The 12,872-nt window shown below is 41.5% G+C and overlaps 1 protein-coding gene across 1 annotated transcript in view; it reads left to right on the forward strand.

Annotated features, from left to right (window-relative positions):
• Positions 1–12,872, forward strand: part of Adam23 (ADAM metallopeptidase domain 23) — a 164,652-nt gene that overhangs the window by 35,696 nt on the left and 116,084 nt on the right. The window contains 1 exon segment of the mRNA XM_008846181.3: positions 3,584–3,660. Within this exon segment, the coding sequence (XP_008844403.1) occupies positions 3,584–3,660 (77 nt within the window).

Here is a 12,872-nt window from a genome sequence, read left to right on the forward strand (position 1 = left end):
CCCAGCACTTGGGAAGTGGTGGCAGCCTCAGCTACATAGTGAATTTGAGGCCAGCTTGGCTACATGAGACTCTGTCTCAGAAATTAAATGCACACACACATATATATACACACACACACACACACACACACACACACACACATACACACACGGAGGGAGGGAGGGAGGAAGGGAGGGAGGCAGGAAGGGAGGGAGGGAGAGTAGGGACTTACTTTATCTGATTTTTAAGGCATATTTAAAAATTACATTTGGGGGGTGGCTAAAGGAATGACTCAGTGGTTAAGAGCACTGGCTGCTCTTGCATAGGACTAGGTTTGGTTCCCAGCACCCACATGGTGGCTCACAACTGTCAGTAACTCCAGTTCCAGGGGATCCAATGCCCTCTTCTGGCCTCCATGGGCATTACATGACATGGGTACACTTATATACATGCAGGGCAAACACACCCATACACATAAAATGAAAATAAGTAAACAATTAAAGATTACATTAAGACTATTATTGTTTTGCTAAAAAAATCTGACAAATTTAAGTGCAATAACAGAGTTCAGAGATTAAAAGTTTTTTAACTTGTGTCAAGGTCAGGTGGAAATAATAGAATTAAGGAAAGAAACACTTGCCAGGCTTTTGTTTTCTATAAGGAATCTATACTGTAAGTACTCCTGCAGCATGAATAGCGATGGAAAAGGAAACAGAATGTAATAAAAATCACATGACTGATGCATTGATATTATTTAAAATGGATACAGTTATAGTAAATGAATGTGCTGGCTCTGTTTGATACTTGACTAAAGAAGATGAGTATGTGGAAGAAGTCTTAAGTTATTTTATAGAAAAAATGTGCTGCCTCACTGTTAGAAATAAGTTAAAATCTTAAAGCATATTTATCAGTAAAGAGAATAGAATTAGATTTTTCTCCCCTGTGGAAAACAGGCTCGTTATTGCTGGCATGGTAAATTATGTCCATTATTTTGGAGAGTACTCTTTTCATATATTTGGAGGATGATGGTGGTGGTGATGATGATGGACAACGTGTTGAGTGAATGTAAGGAATGGGCATTTAGAGACCAGCTTGCTGCACCGGCACATTTGCTGTCCTGTGTCACTTTGTCCCGTGTCACTGAGCACATCATGCAAAGCCTTCCAGTTGCAGCCAGCCTTGGCAGATTCATTGACATTTCCTCTGGAAGTTATTTTCCTGCAGGTCATACATATTTAAAAAAATTAATAGTTCTTTCCCCCACATTCTGTTTTTTTTTTTTTTGACTCTGGTTTTGTAACTACATTTTCTGTTCCCTTCTTAGGTGGATTCTTATTTCACCTTTTGGTGCAAATAGTGTCTTGTTGGAAAAGCCTTCCCATAGCTGCTGCCCTGAGGCTACCCTGAGTGTAGCTAGCCGTGGTCCCTGTGGCCACTTAGACACAGAGGCTGGCAGCCCTGCCTGCTTCCCCAGAGCAGTGCCCTGCTGTCTTTATACATAAGATGGAACCTCATATACACTCGTGCAGTGAGTTGGCTGGAAAGGCAAAAGGAAACCCCTGTATTATTTGCTAAGTCTTTCATTAGATTCAGTTAAACTGTAGCTTGTCATGCTGGCTTCATATAAACTTACTTGAGCAATTATCCAATTGTGTAGGTCCTTGCAATTCTACAAAACAGGTGCAGTACACTTTGCACTAGGCTTCCTTACTGCCTAGAGGGTGTTCTTGGTGTTTATACTTGTCTAATTGCTTATTTGCTTTTCCCAGGTTGCTATCAGGTTCTTGGAGTTTATAAGAAAGTTCCAGGAGGCACATGTATCAGCTTCTTTAAGCCACGTTTCCATCAATGAACATTTTTAAGCTCTCCATTATTTTAGTGAGAAAATATTCTTAAGCATTTACCGTAGTCTCAGGAAGTAAGTTATATATTAAAAACAAAACAAAACAACAACAAAAAAAAACTTTTGGACTCCATAACTGAAAACTCTCTTTTTATGTAATTTATTCTTCCATATAAATGTCTTCAAGCAGAAATCAATGGTGCAAAGTAAAAAAATGAATTCATATAAAGACTATGTGATGTTTTATTGGATGACAGAGACCACACTTAACATGATAGATGCTCCTTTCTCTTTCATGCAGGTGTTTAGATGCAGGAACCCAGGACAAGTATGATCTTGATGGCTGTTTGGAGTTTGGAGTAGCACCTGACCACATTAGGGATTCAGGAACCTGTCATTCTTTTGTATTTAAATTTTTGGATGTGTTAATTTTCTTTTAAAATGATATTTATTGACTTTGTTTGATAATTGTACTTGACAGGAAGTTGAAGGTATGACTTATTGATAGTGTTTATATGAATGTGGCAAGGTAGAATGGTCCTGACAATATTCAGCAAGTTCTTTGAAAGTCTGAGGAAGGGCCATCAATCTACAAGTGTTTGCAAGATGCCTGTGACATGCACTGTGGAGCTCACTGTCCAGGGGCAGGATAGAAGGAAGCAAACACCACAACTGACAGAGGGAGGAAAGATAAAGTATTCCTGAAGCTCTGAGGACCAGGAGTTCATCCCAGACTGTGTATGGTGGAGGGCTTCGTGGAGAATCATGCAATCAGGATGCCTTTGAAGGATGGGAGCATTTTGATAATTAATAATGGATGGGAGGGCTGGGAGGAGCCTGGAGTGGCAGTGGAGGGAGCTGGGAAATGAAGTCCTGGTAGGGGATGCCAGGTGTGCTTGTGAGAGTGTCTGGTTACCAGGCAAGGAGCACTTTATATGTCAATTGGGATTCCCACTGCCTTAGGAATACAAACTGGGGCAAAGACATTTGTGAGTCTAGGGAGTGGTGTGTGGATGCTGCATGTATTCTTGTCTTTGAAAGGAGATCTGACATATGACAAAGGAAGGCTTTCTCTTAGTTAACACTCTGACAGCTCTTCATTTATTTGTTAATTTATATTATTCAAGGTGTTTCTTTGAGCTATGCTAATCTGATAAATACTATTCTGGCTTAGATTTATTTTTGTGTTTTGAATTAAGTCATAATGAGAGTCTTTATGAACATGTGACTTTAAAAGGGGATATAAACTTAGAATTCCCATGGAGCCAAGGTCTAAGTGCTTTCAACAAGTCAGAAGGCTGTGCCATTGAACTTCATTGTCACATTCTGCTGATACACCATTTAGAGAAAGTTCCAGTTCCTACTGAAGAACAGAGTGCTGGCAAGATTTTTCTCTTAGGTGTGCAGGAAGATTTATTTTGTGGGTAACACAGTTCCAACCAAGTCTAAATTAAGAGTTTTGCACAATTCATGATCTTCATTTTGGAAGTCCTGTGGATATGCTGCTGATTTGTATTTCAATGGGTTTATTTTAAAGGACAATTTTTTATTAGTTCTATGATGCTGATATATTTAAGTTTTCCCAGCAAAGCCATGATCACACAGTCAGTCTTTTAAATAAATGAATAGATACATAAAGAGACTTAAAGAAATAGGTTGATAAACATCAACTGGTCCTGTTAAACATCATTCTTGGTATGATTGTAATCAGTCCTCAAGATAAGTTAAGGTTGCTTCTGTTTTTTTTTTTTTGCATTTAGGCTGTCCACCTGGCCCAGGCCAGCTTCCAGATTGAAGCCTTCGGGTCCAAGTTCATTCTTGATCTCATGCTGAACAAGTAAGTGTAAAGCACAGTCTTCTTGGGAAGCCAGTACAGTGAAACTTCATTTCTAAGATACAGGTTTCATCAGAACAGTGTCTATTGTTGAAGCAATGGATATTTTCTACTGATTATTTGTCATAGAACACTTAAAGAAAAATATGAAGTTCGAATAGTGATTGTGCCTTTATTTCCTCTTCTGAAAGAAGACATTTAACTTTTTAAATATATCAAATAGAGAGTTTACACATTATTATTTTTATAACTTGCATTGGGTTTGTTCTTTGACAATTTCACAATGTACAAATTGCATCTGATTAACTGTAAGTGCCCCCGTCTTCCTTAACTCCCTTTCACTCTTACTAACTCTCTTGTCCTTCCTTCAAGATCCTTTCCCATACATTCATGTTTTGTTTTTGATACTCATTGAGTTTAAACAGGGTCATCTCTTTGTGGCCAGGGGCTTGGAACTGTCCAGTGAAGCATGATGGACTCCTCAGTGCTTACATAATTCAAGAAAATGGCCATCCCTCCCCCAGAATCCATCACTAGCCAGTAGTTCAGCAGTGAGGGGTAAGGTCCAGTGAGCCCCTCTCTGATCCATGATTGACTGTTGATGGGCCCAGTCTTGTCATATTATGATTTTAAATGGAATAAATATTTGAAGTAATGCTAGTTAATTAAATACTAACTGTAATCACCACTATATAAGAAGCATATTGAATTACCGACTGAAACATAATTAGACTTCAGTCTAATAATTTCTTTCATTTTACCTTTTATAATGTAACAACACATGACTTATGTAGGAAGAACAAAGTAAGCAATGATTTGTAAACACCTATTTTGAGAAGGTTCTTTGCTTCATAATTTGCATGAATATGGATTCTTTGAAACTTAGTACTGATGGAAATGTACCTGTGCATGTGTTCATGTTGATATTTAAATGCTGTTTCTTAAGTTGGAACAAGTTGTATAGATGTTTTTATGTAAAACATGAACAATAGCCGGGAGTGGTGGCACATGCCTGTAGTTCCAGCACTTGGGAGGCAGAGGCAGATGGATCTCTGTGAGTTTGTCAAGGCCAGCCTGGTCTACATAGTGAGTTCCAGGAAAGCTGGGGCCACAAGGAGACCCTGCTTCAAAAAGACCAATAAATAAATAAATAAATAAATAAATAAACAAATAAATAGAATAAAACATGAATAAGAGATGTTGCCTTAACCGAGACTGAAGAGTTCAAATAGAACTAGCACCCAGCCTTTGGTTAAAGAGATTTCCTATATGGTTTTCTTTAGTTATAGAAACAGGGATTCTCAGCAATCATCAGTATTTTAAACAGGATTGCATTTTTGCAAGAAAATATTGCTTAATGCTATTAGACACTAACACAGGTGACCACAGCCAATATCTGAGGAACTGCAGAAGACTATATAGAACAGCGATTAAATATCTTGTATGCCAAATTCCATCAGCTCTGCAGAAAAATGTTACAGAGTCAGCTTGGGTGCTCCTTACTCAAGTGTTGATGCAGCTTTAAGTCAGAATGAATCAGCAGAATTCAGGATTTCTGTGTTAAAGATATTGCAGGTTTTCCTCCTTGGTTGAGTTCCATTTCACCATGCTATATCAGCAGTGTGCCTGTGTAAAAGATTGTCTCGCCAAACCGTAGGTTGTGTCAAGTACCAGGATGTGACTATTTTCAGTCTGTCTCAGTCCTCTTCTTAGTTAATGCTTCCTGAGATGGAGGCTATCATCCAGAGCTAGCAACCAATACTGCAGTGTATCTTGGAGGGCGACTGTACTTACCACTGCACCACCAGCACTGCACCAACTGCTGTGTATTCTGAATATTAAAATATCATGGCCAGAGCAGAGCCTTCAAACCAAAGACGAGACAGCTGAGAAACAGTCAGATGGGATGCCCCAGAGTACTTGGAGTTCTGGAGACGGATCAGAAATTATTTATCACTAATATTTAACATGCAAAGGAATCACATTGAATACCTATTATGAATAGTTCCTGCTTTGAGGAATTTATTGCAAAACCTTTAAGTACTCTCAGGGAAGAAAGGTTTATTACTTGCAGCAAGTCAAGACAGCCCTGAGATAACTCCCAAAGTAGCATCTCTGACCACAGGAGGCTAGAGATTTCATTGGGAAGACTCATACATGTTCCTATTGAAAAGATTTGTCATCACATGCAGATGCAGGCACATTCTTGAGCATGCTCAGTTGGCAATCATGTGAATATGCTTCTTCATACATCACATGTTCAAAAATGGATAGGAACACCCAGAGGTAGAGAATCTAGCATTATAGTAAAATTATAATGAGCGAAGTTTACTCCAGTTCACTCTGAAGAATCACTCAGCAATTTTGTCTTGTTTAAATTGGTGCTTTATCAGAAACTACAATAACAAAAAACAGCATGAAGGGATATTACCTGTCACTTAAGGGGGAGCATCTCCTGCATGTACCCCAAATTGCCAGTTTATAGCTAACAGTCACACCTAGAAGAGGCAGTTCTTTAGGCTGGAGGAATGGAAAAGGCATCTTAGGAGGGGTGATGTTGGATGGGCAGGAAGACAAGCGTTGGGATCTGGGATGGAGAAGGAGAAGATGGAGAGTACAGCTAGGCGTTGAAAGCTCTCAGATTTGGGGATCAAGAGAGATACTCAGGTGGATTGTCATTTTGGGTAAGAAGTTTATTAGAAGAATTATTAACACTGTAGATAGACAGACATGGCAGGCTTCTGAAGAGAGTTTAGGCCCACAATGCCAAGCAGGGTCCATTTTTATAGATTTCAGAGAGTGGCCCATAGTACATGCTTACAGTCAGGTTATCATTGATTTCCTGGGCAGTGGGGATGGGAGAAGTTTCGGCCCTTTCCTTAATGTGTATCTATCACTCAGGATGTGCCACTTTAGCCCCTGATTGTTTAGGGTGCTTGGTAAATTTCCTCTGGGGAAGTGAGGATGACAGACTCACGGAGAGCCATGGCAGGATGCCTATCCTTTCTTTTACAGCAGCTGTGTGAGTAAAGGGAAAAAAGGCCTGGATAGCAACTAGCCCAAATGTGGCTCCTGAAGAGGGCAGCCACTGTTTGCTGAATATTTTTGTAAATTACAAGGATGAGACAAAAAGAGATGATTTAGAAGAGCTTAGGGCTTGCTTACGTTACTGGGGACCTGAACCCAGGCCCAGAAACTCAACTTATGGAAAACCCATTATCCAGGGGATGAATATTGAGGGTAAAAAAGGCTTTATTCAGTGGTCAAAGAGTGAGAAGAAGGAATTTTGTTCTGAAGTCAGTCTTTGACCTCCAAGGAGTTGAGGGGTGATGGATATAACTAACTGGAATATTGAAGGAGAGAGATAGGGTACTACAGGGGAATGGTACTCATGTATTTTCTTGGAATAGGTGAAGATCTTCTAGGAACTCAGAACCACCTCTTTTCATTCCTTTCAGAGTCTGGCATTTCTAGTTATGGAGGCTGGTAGGTGTCTTTAGCATTGAAGAGGGAGAAGAGCTATCGGTGAACTAGATCAAATTAACCTCATGTTTGAGCTCCAGACAGACCATTCTCATTGATCAGCATGTCTGTTTGCAGAACTGAATAGAGTAAGACCCAAAGGCAAAGACAGTAAAAAGACACAAAGTGAAGACAAAGATACCAGGTCATTTCATCCTCAGTCACCTAAGAGGACTTGTGCAGACACAAGTGAAGAGTCAGCACTTCCCTGAGAAGAGTCAGAGCTCCCTGAGAAGTTACTTAGGGAGCCATTAGTACCATACCCCACACAGCAGAGGCATTACTTACAGCAGATCTGCTGCTCCCCAGCTGTGTGACCTTCAAAATTAGTGATCTTAGAGTTAACTAAGAGCAAGTGAAGCTTAGCTTTCTTTTCCCCTTTTTTGTGATTTTGCAAATTTCACTATATATATAGTTTTTTTTCAGCCTTTTTTGAGACAGGGTCTCCTGTAGCCACAGATGACCTGGAACTCATTGTACAGACCAGGCTTGCCTCAATCTCACAGAAATCTGCCTGCTTCTGCATCCGAAGTGCTGGAATGATTACGGCATGGGCCACCATGCCCGGCTTCATACAATGTATTTTGATGGTATTTATATTCCCTCCCCTATCATCACCCCCAGACCACTCCCACCCAATCCACTCAATTTCATCTACTCTGTGTGTGTGTGTGTGTGTGTATGTGAAATTTGTTTCTCCAAATGCCCTTTGATGTGGGTCCATCCACTGGAGCCTTGTTTGCCTACCAAGAGTCACACACTTAAGAGACTGACTTTCCTCTTTCCAGCAGCTATCAGTTTCCAGTAGTTCCTCAGGTAGGGCTGGGGTTCCTTACCTTTCCCCTCATCTATACTGGGATTTTGTCTGGCTTGATCTTACATGGTACTTGCGTATGCTGTCACTGTTGTCCAGAGTTTGTATGAGTGATTTCTCTCAGTTGTCTGGAAAACTGTTTCCTTGTGGGCTTCCACCACCTCTGGCTTTTACAATCTTTCTGTTCCTTCATCTGCAAAGATCCCTATCTTTGGAAGCAGAAGTTTGATATAGGTGTCCTAGTCAGGGATAAGCACTCTGCAGCCTCTTGTTCTCTGCACATTGGCCAGTTGTGGGTTTCTGTGTTGTTAATCACCGGCTGCTGCATGAGGAAACTTCTCTAGGGAGAGTTGAGAGATGCTTTAATCAAGGCAGGTCTGAGAGGGCTCCTTGAGGGATTTTTTTTAAAGGTTTTTTTTCCCTGGTAAGCAACTCATGGACAGTCTGGTATTTTGTGCTTAGGTGCTTGGCAGTCCTTCTTGAAGCTGTAAAAACAACCAGGGAGAATAAAACAGTGGTCTTGTTTTCAGGCAGTGCTAAGAAACATGAAGGGGGAACACGTTAAGAAGTCTTCCGTTGGAAATCATTAGGATTGGCTTAATGGGGATGACAAAGCAGAAAAAAAAGAGTTAAAGCCCACAGACGTGCCTTGATTGGACAGGTTGCAACTAGAGGATAATTGGGTAAGACTGCAGGGGAGAGATGGGAGTTAGAGAGAGTAGACTTGGGAGATACTTCCATACAAACACTAATGACAAAGAGGGAGGAGGGGTAGAGTAGAGGGCTGAGAAGATAGGATGGAGGTGGGGATAGGAAGAGTAACCCGTGAGAGAGAGACTGGGTGATTGGGGAAGTAGGAAGAGAATCAGAAGAATGGTGCCTTTCAGAGTTCCAAAATTGAAAGTTGATTTACAGCATGACCTGCAGTTGGATTCTCTAGTAAGTTAAGGAGCAATAAGTGCCCTTTGGGTTTTCCAGGTGATTTGTCACTGGTGGTCTGAACAAAGCTGGAAGTGAATGAGAAGGCATAACTTGGAAATAGCACTTAGCTGTTAAAGAGGATTGGATGAGAAGAAAAGAGAAGATGACATGGGGTCAGTGTACAAGTTGGAACAAGTTGATAGACTGTGAGATGGAGCTGATAAATGAGGGGTTAAAGATGCTGAAGGGAAATCTATGGAGCAGATACTCAGATACGATTCTCTACTGAGTTGAAAACATACCATGATATGTTTGGCATGCTTGTTGCTGTCCAGTAGTTACTCAGCAGTCATTCATTTAAAAAAAACAAAATAAAAAACAAAAAGCAAAACCACAAGCCCTGCAGACTAATGAATATTTGGTTGCTTAAGTTTCCAAGCCACATGATTAGCTCAAAGGTGACTTCCCAGTCTCCCAGCATGCTCTCCTGTTTATTTAAAGGCAAGTATCTGTAATCTCAGTACTTTGGTGGCAGAGGTAGGAGTCTGAAGCCAGCCTGGTGAGTTCTAGGCCAGTAGGGCTACATACAAAGACCCTGTGACAAACAAGCAAGCAAACAAACAGCATACATGAAATAAATGCTTGCACAACATTGACCTATTCCCAATACAGAGAAGGAAGACTTCGCAGGGTGTAGCAGTGGCCAAACTTTCTCGGTTACTAATAAGGCAGTGATACTGTCCTAAGAGTTATTCTAGTGGGAGAGTGTGGGGTCCTGAAAACTTCTCTTGTGTGTTTGTCTTGGCTGTTCTCAGTGAAAGTTCTGCTTGGGGAAATCAATGTAAGAATTTAGCAGTAGGTGGCTGTCACCTAAAATTGGGGAGCAGACATGGAACCTGGAGAGTAAGAACTTTGCTTTATTAGGAGCCAAGTGAGATGAGAGAAGCAATTCAGATTGGGCTGATGGGACAATACTAAGCCCTGTCCTGGACCAGCTAGGGGAGATGCTTTGTTAGTATAGCACCCCCAATTCAGAGTAGTACACAAGCCTCAATGGCAGCATTCTCCTGTGCATAGAGCATTACTTTGGCTTACTGTAATGCTCTTCTCCCAGGGGTGGTGTTTGGGGTGCATAACGAGAAGATGTACAGGGGAATGGTACATGGTAGACAGTGTGAGGCTCCAGGTGATTTCATGGGTCTCAGCATCTCTGCATGGGCAGGGTTGACCAGACTGAAGAGTCAAGTAAGAAAAAAGGACGGGATTACAAAAGCAATAAACAGAAAAGTTTCCGTGATACATCTAGGAAAGTAGCTACAGATGTAGAAAGGGATCTTTATTAGAAGTTTCTGGGATAGGGGTGTTTAATTTAAGATGAGTATCTGGAAAGTCAATTCATAGAAACATATGCACACAGTCATTTGCTCATTAAAATCAGTTCATGCAGTGCTTTTGAAAGAAGAAAATAGCTACACAGAAGTAGTTTCAGTTAGGTTAAATTAAGAACCTGACTTTCATGCTGACTGACATGGTTAATTCAACATTCAGTCAACACATTTATTGGGCATCTATTTTGTGTAAGATGCTGTGCTGAGCAACACAGGGGTTCAAAGCTATGTGAAAGATTTTTTCCCCTTTCCCAGAACCTATGTTCTTTTTTTAAATAACCTAAGATGGAGAAATGATATGAAAATATATACAAATAGCATTGAAACAGGGTATAAGGTGACTTGTGCATCTTGGTGTGAGAGAAGGCTTCCTGGGTGAGTCTTCCAGTGCAGAGCCTGTAGCAACGAGGCCACAATGAGATAATGGAAAAGGGAGGCTGGGAAGAAAAGGGAGCAACTAAAGAATGAGTCTCAAGCAGTTGCTTCTATAACCAGTGTGGGGGTGGGGGGGACATGCCCAAGAGAAATCCTGGGACTCTGTTGATTCTTAGATCATGCCCGACAGTTATCTCAGAAGCCGAGGAGCTAGATTTTGCCCACCAATTTCCCAGACAGTTGTTGACTGTGAGCTGTTTTGGGAGGGGGTAATGACTATTCACTACTTAATTCTAGATAGGAAAAGTGCCCACAGGCCAAGTTTCTTAGGAATTGTTTCAGTTGCTCTGAGTAGTGGTGAGTGTTGAGGACCCTGGGCCAGCACATTAGGCTTCTCTATAGATGCTTCAGATTTTGAAAGATGCCTCCACACAGTTGAACTTGGTCAGTGAAAGGGGGAAGCAGGAAGGTACCAAACTCCTATGCAGAGGATGGGGTTCTAAGGCTGGTGAGTCCCTTCCTCAGAGATGCCTAAACCTGTCAGACAGCAGACCAAAAGCCAACTACCCTCTGAATGCCTCTGGATTCTTAAGGGGATGTCAGTTTTGTTCTGCTAAATGTATATTTCAGCTCTGTACATTTAGAGGTTTAGACTTAAATTTGATTTGGAGAAGGAACAACTGAAGAAGATACAGGCTCCTACCTCATTTTGCTTTTGTGAGTAAATAGGACCAGGTATGAGGAACTGGGCTGAGGACAGTGCCGAGTAGATGGACCTGTGTCCCGTTCCAGACTGTGGTGTCATTGCTAGGCTGTGGTTTATGGACTTACTGACTCCTAGACTAAGCTGGCTGTCTTTGTGTCAGTGTCCCCAGGTTCTCTCCCACTTCTGCATGTTAGTCTCACTGCTGAAATTCTTCTCACATATCTGGGAGAGTGGCAGGGATTTCAGATGCCAGACTTGCCATCTCAGCTCTGCCACCGAGGTTGCTGGCTAGCACATGCTCTGGGCTTTAGTTGGAAGAAGTTAGCGTAGCTGATATGTACCATGTACAGACTCTATTTCAGGATTCAGAGTCCTTATAATCCTACCATTTACAGGGTAAATGCTTTCTGTCCTAAGTTCTAGGGGTCTGCAGAAGGAGGCCTTTCTGTTATACTCATGATGGTGTCAGTAGACCGTCGTCTAAGCCGTTTACTCATACTCTGTTTATAAACTCTTTAATAACTCTCTGGGAGGGAGATGTGTTCATTCCCACTACTGTTGCACAGTCTGAGGCCTGGTGTGACCCAGTTGGATGTTGGGATTCCAGCCTGGCTGTCTACTAGAGCCTCCTCCACTGTGGAAGTTCTGTGGTTATAGCACTGGACTGTCAGTTTCCCAGTGAACTGGGCCTGGTCCTCAGGATTTCATGTGTTCATGATGAGTGAGGAAAAAAAGAACAGACCAACCTTGATCAACTTTTCACAATATAAAGAGCATGCATAAGGCTCCAGTAGGATTTAAAATAACCTCATGTGTTGAGCAGGACCATCTGTTATGGGCTGAGTTATGTTTCTCCCCCAAATTCAAATGCTGAACTCTTACTAAACCTCAGTACCTCATCATGTAGCTGAGTTTGGAATAAGGCCTTTAAAGAGATAGTTAGTTAAAGTGAAATCTTTGGAGAAGACCAAAATTCAGTATGACTGATGTTCTTACAAGAATAAGAAATTTGGGGACAGTTATAGATGTACACAGAAAGGCCACATGATGATAGGTGCCGGCTACAAGCCAAATAGGCCCTGGGAGTGAAAGGCCTACTGGCACCTTGATCTTGGGCTTCCTAAATTAATGGAAATAACTTGTTTGTTTGTTTAAGCCACTGGTGCTGGTATTTTGTTTATGCTTCTTCAGCAAACAAAGTCACTCTCCTAATCCACTTCAATGAGAAGTGCAGCTTTAAATGCTACTTGTTAATGAGTAAATCTGTCTCTTATAGTTGATCATCTACTGCAATTTCCAAGTGCGTGGTTGAGAGAGCATGGTCTCTTTTGCATTCAGATATTGTGCTGGATAGCTTTAGTGTCAACTTGACACACCTGGGTTGAGGGAGCCTCAATCGGGAAATTGCCTCTGTTGGACTGGCCTGTGGCCATGTCTGAAGGGCATCTTCTTGATGAGTGATGTGGGAGGGCCCAGCCCACTGTGGCTG

Source organism: Nannospalax galili, unplaced genomic scaffold (assembly GCF_000622305.1).
Source record: "Nannospalax galili isolate Female #2095 unplaced genomic scaffold, S.galili_v1.0 scaffold281, whole genome shotgun sequence".
Taxonomy (NCBI): Eukaryota; Metazoa; Chordata; class Mammalia; order Rodentia; family Spalacidae; genus Nannospalax; species Nannospalax galili.